The following is a 22806-nucleotide window of genomic DNA, read 5'->3' as shown; positions in this document are numbered from 1 at the left end:
TCAGAAAATTTAGTTCTGATCAGATCATATCTTTATGTACATTTTTTTTATTGCTAAATATCTTTAATTTCGTAATGAAAAAATTATGAAAATTACATATTAATAAAATACACATTATTACAAATTTAACAAGACCTCACTTGATGTATTTTTCCTTATAGATAAATTGTTGTACACTTAAAGTTAAAGTTTGGTCAATTCAGATTAGATCATACTAGATCAGATCAGTTAAGTTCAGAGCAACAAAATAAGGTGTACTAAACAAGCCCTTAATCCTTGTTATATGGAGTATTTTTTTTTTCTTCTTTTTGAAAGGAATCCATTAAACAGAAACAACTACAGTCTAAGGGTCTGTTCTCTTCCGTTGAAATTCAGTTCAACTCAGCTCAGCTCAGTTCAATATAACAATTGATATAAACATATAACAAAGGATCATGTGATCATGTCTAGTCTATTTATATTATTTAGGCCCATACCGTAACATGAAAAAGAACTCTTGCACAAACCAATAGTATTGACCCTTTTACTCTTTTAGGCGTACAACAAGTTCAGGGCTTCAAAACGGGTCCTTTACTACCTTTTTTTTAAAAAAAAAAATTGATTGGAACGTTGGATAGATTTAAAGCTAAACTTTTACTATATATATTATTATATATATAAAGCTAATCTTTTAGCCAGGTCACGAGACTGCGACACTTGGCGTTTTAACTTTTCGCCACGTTGAATATATTTAAATAGACTTCATAAGATAAAAATAGTTAATTTAAAATTCTATTTGGATAAAATTTTAGGATAAAATTAGTTTTATTTTCGATAAAATATCAATATTTCAAATGTACAAATTCAATTATAATTTTATTAAAAAAAATTATTAGATTATAATTCTTAAAAATTAATAAATTATTTTTTGTATCATAATATTTTTTGGGCAAAGTAAATAATTCAAAGCGTAAAACATACATTTATAAAATATACTAATCGGTTAAAATAATATACTTCACAATCGTATAAAGATTAAAAATTTATTTTATAATTCAATAAACAACTCGGGCATCGTACGGGACATAAAACTAGTAACTAATATTTAAATTAAAGCTAAACTTTTAGCTAGGTCACGAGGCAGCGACACTTGGCATTCTAACTTTTCGCCAAGTGTCGCGCCACGTTGGATAAATTTAAATAGACTCCATAAGATAAAAAAAAAAGTTAGTTTGAAATTCTATTTTGAATCAAATTTGGATACAATTTTAGGATAATAGTTTAGAGTTTTATTTTCGATAAAATAAAATTTGAGTGTCGAACCACGTTGGATAGATTTAAATAGACTTCATAAACAACCCGGGCATTGCACGGGGCACAAAACTCCGCATTCACAAGATCTATACAAAATAACGTTGGATAGATTTAAATAGACTTCATATGATAAAAAAACCGTCAAGTGTCGCGCCACCTTAGATAGATTTCATAAGACAAAAAAAATTAGGTAAGAATTCTATTCAATCAAATTAGGATAGAATTTTAGAATAAGATTATTAGTTTAGAGTTATTTCTTCGATAAAATACCAAATAATAAATTTATAATTAGGCCACAAGACAATATCATTTAGTGTTTTAATTTTTCGCCAAGTATCGTACCACGTAGATTGACTTTGTAGCAAAAAAAATTAATTTAGAATTCTATTTTCAATCAAATTGACTTATAATAGTATAATTTTATCTTAAAAGTCCATGAACTACCCGGGCATCGCCGGGGTACAAAACTAGTATATATATATATGATCTAGCATTTTCAAATAACATATACATGCATTTTGTTAATATATACATATATATATATACATATATATGTATAGAATAATTGACATAAGCCAACATATTTATTGGGTCAGAGAGAGACTTTCCCACCTTTTAGGAAGGGTAAATAGCCACCAGCTAACCTACTTACATCAAGAGCAATTGTAACTGTAACATTTTTAGTTTCACGTTTACATATATATCAATTAAGGTACCCACCTCGGAATCATGTCAATCTTTTACACTTAAAATGAATATTACTCATCCGTATGATAATATGGCATGTTCTCTTCAGCTTATTTTCAGTTCAATTCAGTTTCTAATTTCATTCTGCTTTCATAAAATATTCAGTTCAGCTCCAATCAGTTTAGTTTAGTTCAGTTCAGTTCCTAATTTCCTTCTCTCATAAAATATTCAGTTCACTCCACTTCAGTAAATCAAAACAGGCCCTTAGTCTTTACATTTTCCTTTCTCAATCCAAAGTACCTCATTAGGTTATAGAATTAAAATCTTACACTTTATCACATTTTTTTTTACAAAATAATATAGAGCAATCCGTATTATGGATACATTATCATCTGTAACATCTACTTTTCCAATACACTATGAGTACATAAAATTTTACAAAATGCAACAAATAAAGATGACCCAAATAATATTAGATGTATCAAATGGCCCAAAAGAATAGATGAAAAGATAAACAGTTATGAAGCCCATATTTTTTTGTTTAGAAAGTCTAAAAACTCCATTTTCAACTAATTCTGGAAATATTGAAAAACCCTACTATTTTCTGAGCTCGTGGAAATTAGAAGCTAAGTTCTAGGAGGTGAGCTTTGATCTTTGTAATCAATCAGGTAATATCATCTTTCACGATCTGCTTTATTATTAATATTATTACTTGAATTCTCCCTTCTTAAATTGTTAAATTTAAATTAGATAATGGGTTCTGAATAACTCGTGCAAATTAGTGAAGTAAATTTGATGGGTGTAAAAAAATAAAATTGTTGAATTCGATTATAATGCTATTTTGTTGAACCCTTTTGGGAAATTTACTTGGATAATAATATGGGTATAGGGGTTATTCAAAGATTGATCGGAATGTTATGAAAATGTAAAATCTGGGAAATGTTAATTTATCTGTTGTAAATTCTGTGATTAGAATTCAATTTTAGGGTTCTGGGATGAATTTATTAGTCCTTATTTAATTTTGGCAATTTCTGTTTTCTGTATGAGATTCTATTCAAAGGTGCATTTTTAAATTTTGATGCTTTATATGGCCATTTAAATGAATGGAATGGAATGGACTGAGTTTGGATACTAGAGATTAAGTGAATTAAGTTGCAAAGTTTCTCAATGAGCGATGCACTACAATTTCAAAGCCTTTTTCAACAGAGGCGCTTGCTTGTCACTGATCTTGATAGGTGCAATAGTTGTGCTATTAGAGGATTTGTAGTTTATTTGGGTGGATTGATATTAGTATAACCTCATAAGCTTGAGTGTTATAGCTGCTCAAGTATGTTGTAATTCTGGTAAAGCTCCACTTGAAAGGTCTTAGTGTGCTTTGTTAGAGGCAACTGATTGTCAATCGCTAAATGCCTGCATATGGAGTATGTTCTATCTATTGATTAATGGAGGAGTGCGAGTGGGAAGTCCAAATACTTGAACATTTAGTGTCCCATGACACTTTACTTTTTGGAGGTTTTAGATTAGGTTGGTATGAAAAATATCAAAATATTTGCAAATGTTTTGGTTAGTAGGAGTTAGGGATATAGAAACAACCACGTACATAGTCTATATTGGAAATTTGGGATTATGATGCTCACTTAAGCTCTGCTTTCATCTATCCTTTTTGAGGAGTAGGAGTGTTGAATTAGTTGAAGTGGCAGAAGAGACATTGCATTTGCGATGTTCTGTAAAGATCTCACAGATGTGTTTTAGTTGTGGGACGCTTGTTTACAGTGTTATTGTGTTAACTTTGGTTAATACCATGGTGATTAATAAAGACCATAGATAAACTCAAACGCTTAAAAAATCCGTTATATTTGCACCTAACATCTCTAGGCTGTGATTTGTGAGATGGAAGGGCTTCATGCATCTGAGATTTAAGGTTAAATTTTGTAACCAAGCCCTAGTTATTTGTCAATCACTTGAGCGTCTCTATGTCAACACAGAAGGCAGCAAAAAATTTCTGTACATGAAAAAGCCAACTAAGAGAAAAGGACTAGAAGATTTCTTGCCCTGGGTATGGCAACCTGGCTGGCAGCACTGCAGCTGTGTTTCTGCTCACATTGATAAGGCATACAATGTACACTGTTGTCAAGTCTCTTAATCAATCTGATAATAACATTCTCTGTAACACCTTACTTCGCATCGCGTCCCTATCCTCTGAAATTTGTAATGGCTATAATTGTCCTTTTTTTTGTTAGTGCTACCTCATTTTACAGTCTGAAGAACCTGACTTGCATTAACCTAAACATTGTTCGTCAGTCTGTCTTAGGAGTAGTTGTCTAGCCTCAATGGGTTTTTTTTTTGTACTGTAGAGTTTTGTAAAATTTAGAAATTTTGCAGAGACCTTGGAACTAGCAGTCCTCTGGTTTTGGAAACAGTTGTTTGGAGTTAAGTGGCACTGGATCCTATCCCTTATAGAAGTGAGATGCCTATAATTATTAGACCAAGGCTGAGAGTCAAAAGGAAGAAAGGATTGAGATGAAGTCGTTATATATTCAAATATGTTAACTCAGGCCTTGATATGGGGGTGATCACGGGGTTCAGGGATGCGAAATATTGAGTTAAGTACTGGGAAAGGATTTATTCAACACTTACTTTATAGCCCTTCGGTAAATTTTGATTTTTGAAGCCTGTAGAAAATTTGTCATAGTAACACTGAAATCTTCAATTTCAATTCAGATTTTCTTGATAAGATGATGTTCTAGTACCTTAACCGATTGCTTCATTTGCTTGAAAAGCATAGTGCCGTGTCAATTACATAATACTAAGTATAAGTGGAATTATTGTGGACAATAGACTTGTAGAGCGGATTGATTTGTGCTAAACTCATTATACTGATGAAACACCTTTGTTCACTGTGCAATATATTCCTAATTTGGCATGTGAACACCTGTCAGGCTGCCTCCATGTGTAAGGTTCATATTAGATGTTTCTTAATGGATCTTGAAACACGTGTTGTGGTCCGCCTTTGGAAACCCTCCTCAAAGACCTCCCAGGGCTCTTTCGTTTGTTGATAAAATTGGGGAGGGGGATAGCACAAAATCTTTTGTAGATCAGTGTGTCATTAAGATGTCTCCCCCTTTCCCCAATAGGGGGAGAGGGGGGAGAGGGGGGAGAGGGGGGGGGGGGGGGTAATACTTAATACTAATCTCTTCCATTAATTTGAAGAATTTCCCTAACAAAAATTACAAATGCAGTAACCATGAAGGTGCGGTCATCAGTAAGGAAGATGTGTGAGTTTTGCAAGGTGGTCAAACGTCGTGGTCGTGTGTATGTACTTTGCAGTGCCAAACCCAAGCACAAGCAGCGGCAAGGCTTCTCAACTTTTGCACATGAAGGGCCGCTTATAAACACGTATGTATTCCACTGCATCTTCTTTCTCTGTTTCAGTCTATATGTTTTTTCAGCTGCTGAAGTTTGCATAGAGAATTGAGAATCCTGATCAGTATTTTGGACTTTGTAACTTTGGGTAACTAATCATTTGCCTTGGCATTTCTTCTTAGTAAACAATATTGAGTCAGCTGGAAGGTTAGCCCCTCCATGTAGGTATACTTATCATAGTTTCCTATTTGGTTTGTCATACAAGGACTATCATATTTGGTGTATATACTGCAGCTTATACGTAATGAACACGTGTATTACTTGATGAATAATACTTGCAATTACTGAAAAGTGAAAAATGTGTAGCAAATGATAATGAAGTTGTTTTTAGAGAGAATATCAATTGGCATGAAGTCGAGACAGTATTTATGTAAGTTTAAGCAGCTGCCTTTCTCATATTGAAAGTGTCAACGGTGCTCTAATAACTTGTCATATTGAACATTCAGGCCTGCAGATATAAGTTCAAAGCCATTGATTTCAAACAGCCCAAGCTTGCGCATCGGTCTGGCGTCTGCTTTGCCCAAAGTACAGCAGCCTGCTGCACTGTTTGGTTGGAGGGATGCTATTGCTTCACTTCTGTTCAAGAAAGGCAACTAAGTAATTTGCAATTTTGAAAAGTACCAGAGGAATTATATACACTGAATTTTCTATTACAATTGCATAAACTTTTTTTAGCTAATGACAATTTTGTACGTATCAGCCTTAGCATTTCACCTTTTAGTATTTGCTTATTCTCTGTATGTCCTATGCTTTGACTTCTCTTGCTCTAAACTACTCATTTTATCCCAAAAATTGGAGCATTTTGATGAGAAATTTGTATTTTCTGCTTATTATATTCTTGTTGTTAAGTAAATACTACCTCAATTCTCAATATTTTGTCAACTTCTTTATGTTGTCCCTCATCATTACTTAAAAAAAATAATTATATACACTCGGGTATAAGATGTATCCAAGGATATTTTCAATTCATTTTAAAATATGAAAATGAGCACAATAAAATCAAATGAGTAAGCCCACTCTTGGATGCACCTATCTTTGTGCACCCGTGTGTATATGAAAGGTGTTGTAAAATTATTGAACTATTATATACTTGTATAATTTTGATCGTAATTTTTTTAATTACAAATATATAAACCTAAATGTCATTAATGTAATTATTATTGGGTTGATAATTTATTCATATTTTTCTCATTAACTTTTTATGATTTATTTATCTAATGTTATTATTATATTAGTTCATTTTTTAACATAAAGGTGAAACATACAAGCCTATAGCCTTGAGGATAGAGTTTCTTCTTTTATTTCTGTTAAGGTGATAAAGTAGTGTTCTTTACCTTTTCTTTTACTTTTCTTTTTCTTCTCATTTGTGTTCAACACACAAAGACTTTGAACACCCAACTTGCTCTATAAGACATTGACTCTTTCCACAATTAAAGTCAAAGATTGAAATTTCTACTTCATCTTTATCCCTTTGTCTTATACTACAATAATAAAGGTTGGATTAACATCTAAGACTATTTAATTTCACACTTAGGGTCGTCCTCTTTTCAACCTTTTCTATCTTGATAAGGATCGATTAAGATTATTGGCCCAAAATTAACTAGATCGATGTCAACTAAACTTAGTAATCTTGGAGGTGAATACCAACACTGAAAATCCAAAAATAAAATCTCAAATACATTACCGTCTTTGCAACTCTCTATACCAACACACACACTTAGGGGTGTAAAATGAGTTGAGCTGAGCCGAGCCGAGTACTACCTTGTTCATATTCAGACTTTTTAACTCAGGTGAGTCTGACCACGATCCCGAGCTTTCAAGCGAGCTCAAAAATCTGCTCAAACTCGGTTCTTTTAGTACATTATATGTCCACAAACAGTTCATGAACAACTCGTTTATAATAAAACGAGTTGATAAACAAGTGTTTCATGGACGAGCTTGATAATAAACGAACTTTGTACTTTTGAAATTTGAAAACCTCCAAAGTAGCATAATAATTAAATCTTAATTATAAACTTAATATATAAATTAACAAATGTAAATAAATCAATAGCCGTGAACATAAATAAACGAGTAGTTTGTGAAAATAAATAGACAAGTTTTTCATGAATTTATCCAAACAAGAATATATATGTTCGTGTTCAAGCTTATTTATTAAATGAGCTTCAAAATTTGTTCACTCATTTATGAATTAACAAATGAACGGGCTTTAACCAAACTCGCACCCAAGTAGTTTATTCATCAATTCGGTTCATTTACACACTATAATAATTTCAATTAATTAATAAAATGGATTACTTACAGTATGATACTTGTTGAAGACTTGAAGAAGATAGAACAGAAAACGACAACCCAATTGAACTACTCAATAACCCAAAAGGCCAAGGGCCAATCAAAACAAAACTCAGAGAATAGTATAATCCAATTAATCTCATCCAGCTATTCTACAATTGATTCAATAATCTCTGTCATCATAAAATATTTTGTCTTTCTGAATTTCAATTATTTCAAAAATTCCCCCAAAAATATAATTATCTATACTAAAACAAGCTCCATTAATTTTTTTTTTCCTTTTTTCCTGGGTTTCTTAAACCCTTTATTCATTCAATTACACAGATTGGTTTCTGGGTTTGTTTCAATGACTGTTTATGACTCGTTTACTTCTTGGATCAACAGCTTCCTTGCTTGCATAGGGTATGCTACCTTCTAATTTTCTTTCTGATTTCAAAGTTCACAACTTTTTTTTTTTAATAATTCATTTTATTTAATAATTGTAATTAATTTATGTACTGTATTTCATGATTTTATACTGTTATTCCCCTCTTGGATAACTTTAGGATATGGGTCTGCTTAAATAATTTTTGTTTTTTACATGTGTATGAATTATTTTTTTTTTGTGTTTTCACTTTTTTTTTTGGTGGGTTTACTGTTGGGACTGTAAATTTGGATTAGTTGATATTTTAGCTGAATTGGTGATGCTCAATTGCAAATGTTAATAGTTGTTAGTGTCTTTTAATGGTGATGGAGGTAGTTTATTGACTAAGAAAACTCTGGTGGCTAATTTAAGCTGCATGTTGTGTATGAAAGGAAGCAGATTTCTGATATTCAATCTGCCAAGTGCCTACTTTCATTTGCAATTTGAACTAAACTAAGTGCGATTTACCATATACTTCCTTGTGACTCTCTCAATTGAAAGATTCTTTATGCTAAAAGTTTGGCCCTGCAGGCTGCAGCTATCTAATTGCTTATGATTTAGTACTGAGAGTGTCACTCTGTGATCATGTGCAATTTGCGTAGATTGCTGATCTCGAAACAATTGATTTACAGCTTCCTAGACTGTTGTTGATAGGTGTATTTGAGCTATATAAAATGAGCACTAGAAAGGACACTACTGATTATGAGGAATAGGTCATGGTTGTTTTGGCCTAGGGGATTAACAGTTAGTTTCATGTTTGATGAAAAGCTTCCTAGGTTCATTTTTTAAACTTAATGGTGGTTTCCATTCGCGCTAATTACTTCCTGTATGTGCTAGTTGAACATTCCTGCGTTTCACCAAGTCAGAAGTACTCTAATTCAGCTGCAGTTTACATATGGGGCTATCTGCTTAGTCATTGTAGTCATGTTCTGTATTCTATAACAATTGTGGTGCTGTTTTAATTATTTAAATGATCTGTTAAGGTCAATGTTCCAATCTGATGGTTCTTAATCTTTTTGAATCTTTTTATATATCATTTTGCATTAGAGTGTAACCTATAATTTGTACTGTGTTTGAATGGCATGTTATCAATTAATTTATCACATCCGTAGGGCTACAAATCAAAATAAATCTATCAGGATTACAATCTTCTTTCTATTAAAAGTTATCTCTTTATCTGCTTCCTGCATGTTCAGTTGTTTCAGTATCAACTGAAGACAAATTGCCTTTAGAATCAAGTACTCTAATCATAAGTGCAACTTTTTCATAACTACTGTCTTAAGTTCATAACTACTGGTGTTACCTTCGACAAGCAACTTAGTATGACGTTGTGAGTCCCTTGGGAATTTCCATATATTGTGAATTTGTGATGCTTTGGTAGTTTTGGTTTGGTGGGATCTTTTTCTAGGATAGACATGAGATTTTGGCTGCTATGATGCCAGAGATCTAGATTAGCACCCGTGTCTATTTTTCTTTTGTTAAGAGTTCTAAGGAGAATCAAACCTCTGTATACAATAGCTCCCAACTCAAGGGGAGGTAAGAACCAAATCCCCAACTCCATGGTTGGAAGGGGGGAGCTCTACCATTGAGGTTCTGTTTGACTCTCACATTGTTGTTCATGTTGATTGCTTTGTCTTTTGTTTTTTGGTAATTCCTGAATTTCTTAAATGAATCCAGTATGATATGTTTGGCGAAAATTGAATCCAGTATGTGCTTGTACATATTCATGAACCTGTTTTGGACAGCGCAGTAGCTGTTTGGGAGGCTGTGCAAAACCAACTCACACTCCAGTAGATGATTATCCGACAAAAGGACTACAATGCCAGGGACAGGTGGTGGAGAAACAAAATCTTTCGGATGACTTTTGGGGTACCAGCACAGGTGATTTGGAAAACCCGATGGGTCTATCACAACGAAGCATGTCTTCACTTAGTACATCAAATGTCAGTTTTCTTTCTGATATCGGATCAGCAAGCATGCATTGCCACACTGATTTCGTAAATCCTGGCAAGTTTTTTTTTTTCCCTCTACTGGAAGCTCCTCCTTCCGTAAATCACAGTTTTTTTGCTTGTGATTCACATTCACCTCTAGGTGGGCTGTAATGTCATAGGACAATCATTTCAAGGGCTGTAAATCACAACTATCATGAATTTCTCCGGGAAAAATATTTTGATTTCTTGATGATTTCTTTTCTGCAGGTCTTCTTCTCTGGACTCAAATCCGTCTTCAGTGGATTGGAGCTACAAAATCAAATGAAGATCATCAAACCATAGGACCGGCAATCAGGTTACTATTTTTTCTAAAACACATGATATCAGTCACTTACTAGAGAAATCTACTGGATTATGTTCCTCCCCACCCCAACAACCTTCAAATGCCGCTATATTTCCTTTAATATCATTACATATACACTGCAATGAAATTAATAAAATCTAGGGGCTCAGGGTTAAGAAGCAAATGTGTATACTAACTAGAAGCAGTCTGTCTTTGCATACATCATAGTGAGCCTTCGTTTATTGTCATCTGAAAATCCTTATTTGAACTTATTGATACACATTTGATCTTACTCAACCTGAAACTTTGGTGAAAAAGAACAAAGCTTACACTAAGTAACTTGTTGAGGGTTGGTTGTTGAGTTTCTAAGAGAGTAACGAATAACTGATCATTCTTAATACATACATATGATCCTACAAAGTGTTCAGCTACAACTTTATAAGTCGTTAGCAATATGGAATATATTTTCTTACCATCATAGAAATACGTGTTTCACAGTCTAAATGCTACGTATGACAGCTTGCTTAGCTCCAGGGAGCGATTCAGGCGGCCCATCCCTTTATCGGTAAGCTTTCTTTTACAAAGATTGGCCTTTTTCCATGCCATGACTGTCAGTTAGTGCTTACAGTTACTGTTTTTGGAGTGGCAGGAAATGGTAGATTTTCTAGTTGATGTATGGGAGCAGGAAGGATTGTATGACTGAAAGATATGAAGTGTAGATAACAAATTTCAGTTTCTCGATACTTCAAAATGCGGATTCTTAGGAGAATTTGTAAGCAAAGAAGCCTTATAACCAATGTATAGATGTTGATTAACATAGCTAATTTATATACACATGTATGCTTTGTTTTTCCTACTGTAGTTCACAACGTTCGTTTCCAGTTTTGTTGCTAAATTGCGTTGTATTATGGACTGGTATATCTCAAATATGCTCTTAAATACAAACAAAGATTAATTATGCATACTGAGATGTTACTCAGAACATACATCTACATGATATATTTTGTCTAAGAACACCAAAAATCTTGTTAAATAATGCTTTCTCCTCCATTACCAATATTGAGTAGATGTGTCAATGAGCCATTTTGATAGGATTTGGTCCGATGTTAGTTATTTTGGTCTTTTGGGTTATATTTGGGCGATGAGTTATTCAATTTAGTTTGGATCCGGTCATCTTTAAATGGAATTACGCAAATTTTTCCCCCTTTCGCAATTTACTAGTGAACTAGTTCTTGATTTAGCCTAGTCCTTTCTTCGCTAGCTCTCATATGCTTCTAATTGCTCAATTATACGTAATATAATATTAATTGGGAAGCCTTTTTTTTTATAGGAATTGAGTTAAATTATAACAACCATCTTCCATTATTTAGAAAAGGCTTTATTAAAGGAATATACAAGTATAAAAGAAAATACTTAAAAGTTCAACTCACTTAACCTAAAAAAGTGACCAATTATTGTTAAGACACCTAATTAATATGGCCTAGTGTAGACAAATTTTTATAATACAATTGATATATAGGTAATTATATAGATTTTTTTTTGAAAGCACTTAATTATATAGATTATGGATAAACTTTAATTACACTTACGACTGTATTTCCAATATTTATGCCTAATTACACAAAATTTGATTTATAACATAAAAGGTTTGTTCTTAAATATTCAACATTTGTCAACACTGTATGATATACTACCTCCGTTAATTATTATGTGTAACAAAAGAGGTATTATTTGTGAAGTATAAAATTCTTTTGTTGCACATAATAATTAACGGAGGTAATATCTTTACTCGTACATAATAGACTCCTCCATAGTTTATCGAAAATGTAGCCGTGCAACGTGCCTACATCCTAACACCTGTCCTGTAAACGATCTCAACAAACAAAGATCCGTATTGTGCACTGCAAGTATAAATATTATCTACTGATGATTTTCCTCATTTACGAGATTCTAATATAAAACCATAATAAATCAAGGTAGCTAGAATAGTAGGTGATCCATTCAAACTACTGTTTTATCCCAAGAAATTCCATGAATTTGGCTTCATTTTTAAGTTTTTATCTTCCTTTTTCTTGTAATTATTTATGCAAAATATTGTTTTAAACGATTTTTTTTTAATGAAGATGTCAGTCAATAACACAGATTCTGTGATCCTGGCTAAAATTGTTTTCCTCTCTTTCTATCCTTCCAAATCACATGCCATTCTTCCTCTTTAGTCCATGCCCTACAAAAGGGCCCCACAAAATCATAGTTTTTTTTTTTTAATTATTAATTATTATTTTAATTAATTTATTATTTATTTAATTTTATATAATATTTTAATTTTATTTTTGCATGCCATATTCATGCCAGACATTCATTTCTTGTTCAATGTACATTGGCCATCGTTGTCTAAATAAATGACCCTATCATCATGCAGAATTTTGTGCTTTTTGCTGATGTAGATGATAACATTATGAATTTTTCTAAAAGAGGATATTAGATTACAAGCATTCCAACACATAGAATCAAGTCCAAAACTTTTTTTTAAAAAGGAGTTGTTTCATTTTGAAATAGGTGTCAGTTGAACTCTTAGGATAAGTATGCATTCTCAATTATCATGCAAGATAATATATAGTTGTATACACCGATGCACGATTTCACATCACATTATAGTCCTTACAGAGTTATAGGTGATGACATAGAAAGACACAAGCAATATTAATTTGGGGGAAATATATGGTTAATAGGGATGATTTACGAAAGTATGGTTATTTTAAAACTTATTTACACTTTTGCGTTGGAATGAAACTTAATTACGAAATTATTGTCCACGTAGGCTCGGATAAGTTTTTATTTTATTTTTTTATTTTTCAAAGTAAAACCGCTACCTCAAGTAGCGGTTTATGTACTAAAACCGCAACTTCAAACCGCTACTTGAGGTAGCGGTTTTACTCTTCATAAATTGTTTAAATGTATCTTTAGTACTAATGACAAACCGCTACCTCAAGTAGCGATTTTAGACTATAACCGCTACTTAAGGTAGCGGTTTGTCTCTAAAGAAAAAAATTACCCCCAAATGTATCTCCAAGCCTACGTGGACCATATTTTCGTTAATAAGTTTCATTCCAATGCAAAACCGTAAATAAGTTTCTTAAAAGCTATATTTTTGTAAATCATCCGGTTAATAGCTATTTTATAATATATATTATTTTTTAAAAAAAAAGATCTCAATTTTGCTTTATTTTGGATTTTTTTTTTTAAATTACTCCAACTTATTTAAAAAACAATATTATTCATCCATTTTAATAAACTAAAACAAATCAAAAATTGAGGAGAATATCATATCAAGTCGTTTGAGTAAATAGAATGGATGAGTGTATGAAATTTTACAAGATAAGTTAGTTGTCAATAATCTATGTGGGCAATTAATACTCCTTATCTAACCTTTTTTTTCCGATCTCTTCATAGATTTGTTACAATCAATATCACTTTCAAAGTTTCAAAGTAGTTGCATAACAATACTAATGATTAGAATATAAAAATCGATTATTTCAATTATCAGCTTAAACTTCTAATTAGTTAGTCGATCTTCTAACATATTATCAAGAGTTATCGTGATGGTTGAATTGATTAAGAAAAAATTAGCATTATCATCGACACTGACATAAAAATTATCCTCATAAAATTACTCATATCATATCATATAACTAATATATAAAGCTAAACTTTTAGTCAGATCGTGAGGCAGCGACACTTGGCGTTTCAACTTTTCGCCAAGTGTCATGCCACGTTGGATAGATTTAAGTAGACTTCATAAGATAAAAAAAATTAGTTTAGAATTCTATTTGGATAGTATTTTATGATAAAATTGTTAGTTTAGAATTTTATTTTCGATAAAAAAAACCAATATTTCAGATGTACAAATTGAATTATAATTTTATTCAAAAAATTTATTAGATTATAATTTTCAAAATTTATCATATAAATTTATTTTTTATATCATAATAATTTATTTTTTTTGAGCGGATGAAGTAGTTCAAAGCGTAAAACATCCATTTATAATATATACTAATCGATTAAAATAATATACTTCACAATCTAATAGAATTTTATTATTATATAGACCTGTCAATTAGGGTCGGTTTATGAGTCATCTCGGATTAAGTCAATTTAGGTTATAAGTCAAGAAATGTTCAACCCTTACCCAAAGTTTTGGGTTCAGGTCAATCCAACTGGTTTTGTACATTTATTTAATTTAATTTATTTATTGCTAATTTTTTTATATTTTTAATATATTAAATCGAACATTTTGGAAAGAAAGTCAATGTTCTTGCCCCTGATTATAAAAATTGTCTATTTTTCTTAGACCCACCCGCTTTTTCACGCTTTCTTGCTCAAACAAAAATTTCTCTATTAAAAGTTCGCCATAAAGAGTACATGAATAGTCCATAAGTCAAAGCGTTACGGATACAAAAGACATAATTTCTTAACATTTGTATAAGTTTCAAGTTAAAATCAAAGGAGGTAGCACAATTCACTTGACACGTGATTTTAATTCATCCAATAAAAAAAATCATAAATAGCAATAAATTTGCAAAGCAATTGAAGAAAGACGGGGAAAATACCTGGATAAGAAGGTTGAGGCCAAGAAGGAGGCTGAAATGGAGGAGAATTAGGGTTTTCCAAATTACGAAGTTAAATAACATCATCAACTTTGTTACCAATTTTGGGAACATGTAAATGCTCATTTGCCTAGAACTCTCATAAATTATCATATAAATTTATTTTTTGTATCATAATATTTTTCTGGAGTGAAGGAATTAGTTCAAAATGTACTGCATCCATTGTTTATAATATACTTCACAATCTAATACTTCCTCCGTTTTTTTATTATTGCACCATAGGGGTTGGGTGCAAATACTTTGGGTGAATTGCTATTTGCCACAATGAAATTACTCAAGCTATAGTATTAAAAGACTTTTATGCCCCTTATTATTTTGAAAATAACATAACAATCCAACCATTGCTAACTACTAACTTTGTCCTACCTTGACCATACTCAAGCCTTAGATCCACATTGATTATCAGCTCCACCACCCATACCACCACCCACCTTGACTGTCCACCACCACGACTCCACCTTAACAACAAACTTGACCGATCCCACAACGGTTGACCACTAACATTGTACTTTCCGTCCAATAAAATGAGTCGACGATTGTCTGTGTTCATATCGGAGGCACTTGGTGGGGACGACAAACCTTCGACGCCGTCAAGTCAAGTATATGTCGGACTTTTTTTTTTAATTTCCGTTGTACCCGGTTGCATGCTATATGCGACTACACCGCGGTATAGTCGCATGCTACATGCGACTACACCGCGGTATAGTCGCATGCTATATGCGACTACACCGTGGTGTAGTCGCATGTAGCATGCGACCGGGTACCATTTAAATTTTTTTTTAAACAAACCGTTTAATTTATACTAATTAACTTTTAATAATTATAAAAAATAACAAAATACACTTAATTTAATTAGTAAAATTTATTGATTAAAAAAAATTAGTAATTTTTTTTTTTGACAACGAAAATTAGTAAATTTATGGGCTTAAACAAATAACAAATTTGCCAAAAAAACAAGTAAGGGCAGATGCGTCATTCAATACCGCAACATAAGTAATTCTATTGTGGCATTTAGTAACCCCCTATTTTGGTAGTGGAAAAAAGTAAGAGAGAGAAAGGTAAAAATACAAAATTGCCCATGTGACATATTGATAAACTAAAAAGTAAGGGTGAAAAAGCAAGGGTATGTTGGGTATTTGTAGTGTGAACACAAATAATTTTTTTCCTAAAAAGGAAATGGTGTAATATTTGTGAAACTTCCTAAAAAGGCAAGTGGTGCAATAATAAAAGAACGGAGGAAGTATAATTTTATTACTGTGTGTAAACCTGTACAGGTCAGGTCACCAGTCATTTCAGGCAGGGTCATTATTTCAGGTTAAGGGTCAAGAAATATTTTTCACCAATATTATTATTATTAGTCATTACATGTCTACAAGTTTAAATCGTCACAAAAACACATTAATTTCTAACTAATTTTGTATCAATGATATGTTTTAAAATTTGATATACAGATTAAAAATATATTTTAAAATTCAATAAACAACCCGAACATCGCACGGGCACGAAACTCGTATTTAAAATAAGCATGCAATATCTACCCCTCTTTATTTATTTCCACCAACCAAACAAATAGTAGATGCATGCTTTTCTCATCCCTCCATCTCTCAATACAATTTATTGCACAAGTTTTCAAATCCAAGTTGTGGTCGGATCGTCACCAATATACTTAACTTAATAAATAATTAATTAAGCTCAAATAACAGTTTAAAGCCTAATCCATACATTATTAGCAAGTATTACATCAAATGAGTGGCTAATCATCATTATTATAGTTAAGAGAGGCCGGCAAACGACTACGCGTCAACAACCAATACGGCTATGAAGTTAATCTTGTTTTATTATAGGCTAATTACATTGTTTAATCAAGGCAAAGTACATTGAATGTTTTGCTAATCAGCCATTCATATTTATTTGTTTTTGGTTTGGTTTGATGTTGATATCAACTAATTAATTACAAAGTGAGATTAGTCCAATGAATAGTGTACACGGTTATACTATATACTTGTGCAATTTAATGTATTTATACATGATAATGTCATTTGATGTGATAGTCTCCCTAAGAGGGTTGAAAGATACAACAAGGTTCAAGTGCGTATTTACTTGTATGGTTATACCACATGCATGTCATTCTTTCTAATTCAAATCAAATATAGTTAGAGGCTCTCTAATGCTCCAAGTAGGAGTATTACCTATATTATAAAGTTATGATAATTTTAAAATAGACAACGAAACAAATCTGTTTTATGAATTAGTGAGAATTTGTGGTTTATTCACACAGCTAGTCAGTTACAACGAGGGACAATTTTTAAGTTGATCACAAATTCTTATATGTGGCTAGCTACAATGTTATTTCATTAATGTTATAGGGGTTACTTGCATGATCAATATTACAGGGGATACATCGTTAGTGTTACCAAAGTTTACTCGGTCAGTATTAAAGGGATTATCGATAAGTATTGTTCTTTTACAGGATCACAAAAAACGGAATGTTGATTGATAAAAAAAAGGTATATATATATATATATATATATATATATATATATATTTTTTAAGGGAATGATATACCTTTTTTTTATTTAAACAATCATTTGAAATATATGGTAGTTGCATAAAAGTGATAAAACCAAAAGAAGTTGTTTTCTGACAAATAAATCAAAACTTGATATTTTTCGTTTTCTTTACCACGATTTTTTTTTTCTAATTTTTTTTTTTTACTCAAGCTTGATATTTTCTGACAAGTGATTTATATGAAACGAATCATTAAAGTTCTATAACAAGTTGTGAGTATTATTAAATAAAAAAAACAAGGATATTATCTGGGTACGTGTGGAATTAGTTGTGCAATTTCTTTTGCATATGTAAGATTTGTAACGTAGTTGTCAAATCATATTATAAAGTTAATTGATATATAATTATATATTTAAGTGTAGCTGGACCTACTTGGCTACTACTAATACGACTCCAAATTTATCAACTTATTTTTTTTCCAATGATTTTGTCATCAAGCTTTAGCTTCAATGAATCCAATTAATTCCCCATGCTATTAGATTATCAACTTGCGTAACTAATTTCTGGACCCTGGAATTACAACTAATTTTTGGTTGCTTTAATTTTGGCAATTTTAATGATGAAATATTTGCAATTAATTAATTTGGGATAAAAAAAATTAAAAGAGATGCATGTATGGGCACATTGTACCTAGATAGGTTGATTGTTTACGTATAGGATTATGAGGCTATGAAATGGTGTATAGCTCTGGAATATTCATTAAGGTATATAGTCAAGTTGTTATTGTTAGCGCGAGTACAATCTGTCGTTATCTAATGAATAACATTGATTTTGTACCTAAAAGTTCGAGTCAACTTGTTTTGTTTTGCAAATGAGATAGATTTGAGTATGATGTTTTAGTTTAAATTTAAATAAAATGACTTGTTTTTTTTACGGAGTAGGTTCTATCTTTTTTTGTGTGTTTGTTCCATTTTTTGTTTGTGTGCGATTTATATCTTTAGGGGCTACTTGCCCTTCTCTACTTGCACCAAAAAATTAGCTATCTAGTCGCCTCGTTATTTTATGAAAATCATCTTTAATTTTTTACAAGGTTACCATTATTATAATAGCCTAAACTTCTTTTATAAAGTTATAATGACAATAGATTGATATATATCTTTACCACGACTTTCAATTCAACAAAACGCTAATTAACACCACGAATTGGGAGGTGGAATTGCCATGTAAATTAATTGCTAGGGTTACGAAGACCACGATACTTCCGTACAAGTAAAAAAATATATTGTGCCGTGCTAGGTATGTGTAAGGCTCTAATACCACGAGAAATAATTAGGGTAAAAGATGCACGTCTTTGATGGGATCGAAGTTGGCTTGCAAATCAATAAGTAATTCAAAACAACTTAATAGAGTTGATTCAAATCCCCCCTAACTCTTGGTTGTATTTTACATGATCACGTTATTGGTGTGGTCATGTCACGTTTATCAGTCCCTCCATAGTTCTTTATTTTTGTTTATTTCCGAGGCTTGACCTCTCTTTAGCATTAAAAAAAAGTTCTTAGTCCTCCATTACACATTATCAAAATTCAACACATCATATTACTTGACTCAAATCTTTCTCTATACATATATATCCAAACTTATCTAGTGGAAAATCAGTTAGCTAGCTAGGTTATGCAAGATCGAGCATAACATGTTGTTTGAACCAAGGGCTTGCCTCCAACTCCCAAGATTAAAGCGCGCGGTTAACTAAACTAATCCATAATCACCTCTAATTATGTTACATAGTTGAATGAATATAATTTAAAAATCGAATACAATGCAAGTATCTGTAATTAAATAAATATGAGTATGTGATTAATATGCATACAGACGATCCACTGAATAGCTCTGACATTCTTAGTTCAATGATAAGATCAACTACATTCCCCATATGAATAGCAAAACTCCAATTAAGGAGATGATTGAGGTGCAACAGCTAGTTAATTATCCTTTAAAATTGGCCACTAGTCCACTAGTTAATTAAAAAAACAAACTTCCCAAATTAATACTAGTAAATTATTATGTCATTAACCCTACCAAATACCATTTGATCTTCTTAAAAGTTGTTAAACATTATCAACCGCATATCAAGTAGGTTTAAAGTCATCAAAGTCTATAAAGGTACAAATGTCAGTACATTGATTCTAAAATTCCTAAGTGTACCTTATATCGTCCCTTATACTACTTTTCTGCTGACCATTATATATATTAATATATACATACATTTGATACATATGATGTCGTTAGCTAATGTATTAACTTATTACGGAGTATGGAGGGTTTACTTTCATTTCTTTTTAGGTCGTTATTAAAATATATTACCTCATATTATAAATGTTTGTAGAGGATTATAACTTTACGACAGAGTATCACAAAATAGCTTAATTTAAGTCCCATTGTAACACTATCATAAATTTGGCTCAACAGAAAAATGTAAACTCGTAATAAAGTAAAATATAAGGGAACAAACAATTAGGGATGGACAAAGGGCCCATTCATTTCAGCTTAATTTCAGTTCACTTCAGTTCAATTCTTAATTTCTTTCTCATACAATATTCATTTCACCTCTACTCAATTCAGTTTATTTCAATTCAGTAAATATGATTAGACCCAAAATTTAATTAAGAGAGTACAATCAATACTTTAGTACATAGTTTTTTCAAGAATTATAACATTCTATAAACGTATGATTCTTCATATATACTTCGTACATGTTATTATATATTTTACACAGCCAAATTCATTGCATTTCCTTAACATATAATATACAATTACTTTTATTTTTTCAATGAAAATGAGCACCGCAAGTTGAAAAGCATATGCATGCAATCTTCCCCACAGGCCACAGCTGGGTTTTTTTTTTTTTTTTTTCATAAATTAAATTAAATAACGAGTCAATTAAGAGCTTCTTTGAAGGTTTGACAATGCTACAAGAGTCAAAGGCTCTTGAAATTAGATACACTAACACCAAGATTATGACTAATTAGTGCGTAGAATTACGATTTCTCTTGTATTTGACTTGCATATAAATTGCGTTAAAAAAACCAAGTCAACAAAAAGGCACAGTTGATGCCCAGTTCTTTAGAGCTGCTCTGCTCTGCTCTACCCTGCTCTGCTAAAATTTGTTCTACTCTGCTCTGTAGTGTATGGAAGCCTAGTTCTGCTTTGCTTTACTAAAATCTGCTCTGCTCTGCTTTGTCCAGTTCTACCCTACTAGAAGCTCAAAAGAATAGGGATGTTCTGCTTTACTAAAATCTGCTCTGCTCTGCTCTACTGAAATATGCTCTGCTTTGTCCAGCTCTACCCTACCAGAAGCTCAAAAGAACAGGACTGGTACTCTGAGCTATGAACTCGTGACCTTCTGGTTACGCTTGTTTGATCCCATCTTGATACCATATAAAATTGTGAAAGTCTATAATTTTTAGTAGTCAATGTTAATTAACCATTTTTTTGTGTGTGGGTCGTTATTATCAATAATTATATCCGTATTGTTCACTCGTGTAACGTTGTATAAAAACTCACGATAAAAAAACACTTATACCTTAATCGAGATAGGATCGTCTAGTCGGACATGCCGGCTCAAAAGCAGTGAAAGCAATGCAAAGAAACCCCCTGTTTTCTCCGGTAAAGGCTACACATATAATTGTTGTATGTGATTCCTACATACAACTTTAATTTGTCATTTTTTTATTGGCTAGAATAATGGACCCAAATTCTATTAAATTCAATTTTTTTTACTTTAATTTTTTTTCCTCTTTTAACGATATGTCAAATTTCTAATGGTGTTTTATGTAAGAACAACATACAATGATTTCTTCTCTCCGAAACTCTCTCCCCTTCCCCCAATATATGCACGAAACAAACAACCTTCATTAAAGACAAACCCAAAACTATGTACTGTAAATTAATTAATAATCAAAGAAAGAAAGAAAGAGTCACGGCATGCATCATATACATGCACACTTAAATTCAGTGGGTTCATTCTATAATTATTCTATAAGATCATCACCAAAATAGACAATAATAATAATGTTGATATGATAAGTAGTCCCCAAATCTTTTTATATAAAGAAATATACATAAATAATGTGTACACGTACATTGATTCAATTCTAATCCTTCTTCTCAAAGTCTAATAAACACACTTTACCACTTTTTGGCTTTGTTGTACATTGGACTTAAAACACTCTAACCAAAGTTCATTGCATATACTATTATTATATTTGGACCGTCTAATTATTTTATTTTATTATTTGTTGTCACTAGTGTAGTAGTGAAATTGTCCCCAAAAAAGGGCAAGTTTATTACGTATGTACTTTTCTATTTTTATTAATTAATATTTATTGATTTATTTATGTTATTTGGTTGACCAACAACTCTTTCCTCCTGTCACAATGTCGTTCTCAATGAAAATATTTATATAAAATTTGCTACATGGAACCGAGACATCCAAATAATTTAACCAATTGCTTGATACACTCAACTTCCAACATTTGCACATTCACGTCAATTGTGAGTTTAACTAATTCCATATATGAAGCTTGAGGTATATTATCGGAATGTTAATATATATTCTAATAATAATGCATAGCTTAATTGGTAGAATTGTATATTTGTATGTAGAAGTGGCGGTTGATCTGGCTAGGTTGATGACTAGGACCGGTTCACTTAGCGGATGGATCAGTACATGCTCACTTGCTAGGTCATGTTTTAGTCTCGAAGACCCCTTTTTTTGTTCACCTTAAGTTTAGGTAAATTTAATTCAGGAAAAAAAGTTTCGATTAGGATAACTGTTAAATACGGGTCTGGGCTGCACCCGTTACGGGAGAGTGTGCAAGTCCATCACTTTTACAAGACCAAGGAGGTTCCACCTCAAAAGCATATGGCAATGAGGGGAGTAGCCCCTTAGCCTTATATTGTGGTGGTAACTCTTGAATTCTTTCAATGTGAGATTTCATTACCACTACACTCCCCCTTTTAGTGTTTAGTGTGGGACAAGAAGAATGCTCACATGTGGGTTGTTCATGGGCTCAATAGTAACTAAAGTTCAAATTAAAACTAAAACAAATTTTAATATGACTTAATACGTTTAGATGAGTTTAAATAAATTCATTTAAGATAAGTAAAAATTAGGTGAATAAAACACATCCTTAGTGTAATGGTCAATTAAAATGGGCTAATCTAGTATGGTGGATTGTTGTTTCTTAAATTTATTATACACAA

The 22806-nt window shown here is 31.9% G+C and overlaps 1 protein-coding gene across 2 annotated transcripts; it reads left to right on the top strand.

The window, feature by feature from the left end:
* The first annotated feature begins 7722 nt into the window (after window positions 1–7722).
* LOC110725631 lies at window positions 7723–11354 on the top strand. 2 transcript variants are annotated; one of them, XM_021905105.1, is made up of 5 exons: window positions 7723–8097; window positions 9849–10105; window positions 10297–10384; window positions 10892–10937; window positions 11022–11354. In XM_021905105.1, exons 1-5 carry the CDS (start codon window positions 8042–8044, stop codon window positions 11073–11075), a joined length of 501 nt encoding a protein of 166 aa, XP_021760797.1. In that variant the 5' UTR covers window positions 7723–8041; the 3' UTR covers window positions 11076–11354. The 2 variants fall into 2 exon arrangements, with proteins under 2 accessions (XP_021760797.1, XP_021760796.1); XM_021905104.1 differs by having other exon boundaries at window positions 10871–10937.
* The last annotated feature ends 11452 nt before the right edge of the window (window positions 11355–22806 follow it).

This window comes from Chenopodium quinoa, unplaced genomic scaffold (genome assembly GCF_001683475.1).
Source record: "Chenopodium quinoa cultivar QQ74 unplaced genomic scaffold, ASM168347v1, whole genome shotgun sequence".
Taxonomy (NCBI): domain Eukaryota; kingdom Viridiplantae; phylum Streptophyta; class Magnoliopsida; order Caryophyllales; family Amaranthaceae; genus Chenopodium; species Chenopodium quinoa.
The sequence above is the reverse complement of the archived record's forward strand: the minus strand, read 5'-3'. Positions and strand labels throughout refer to the sequence as shown.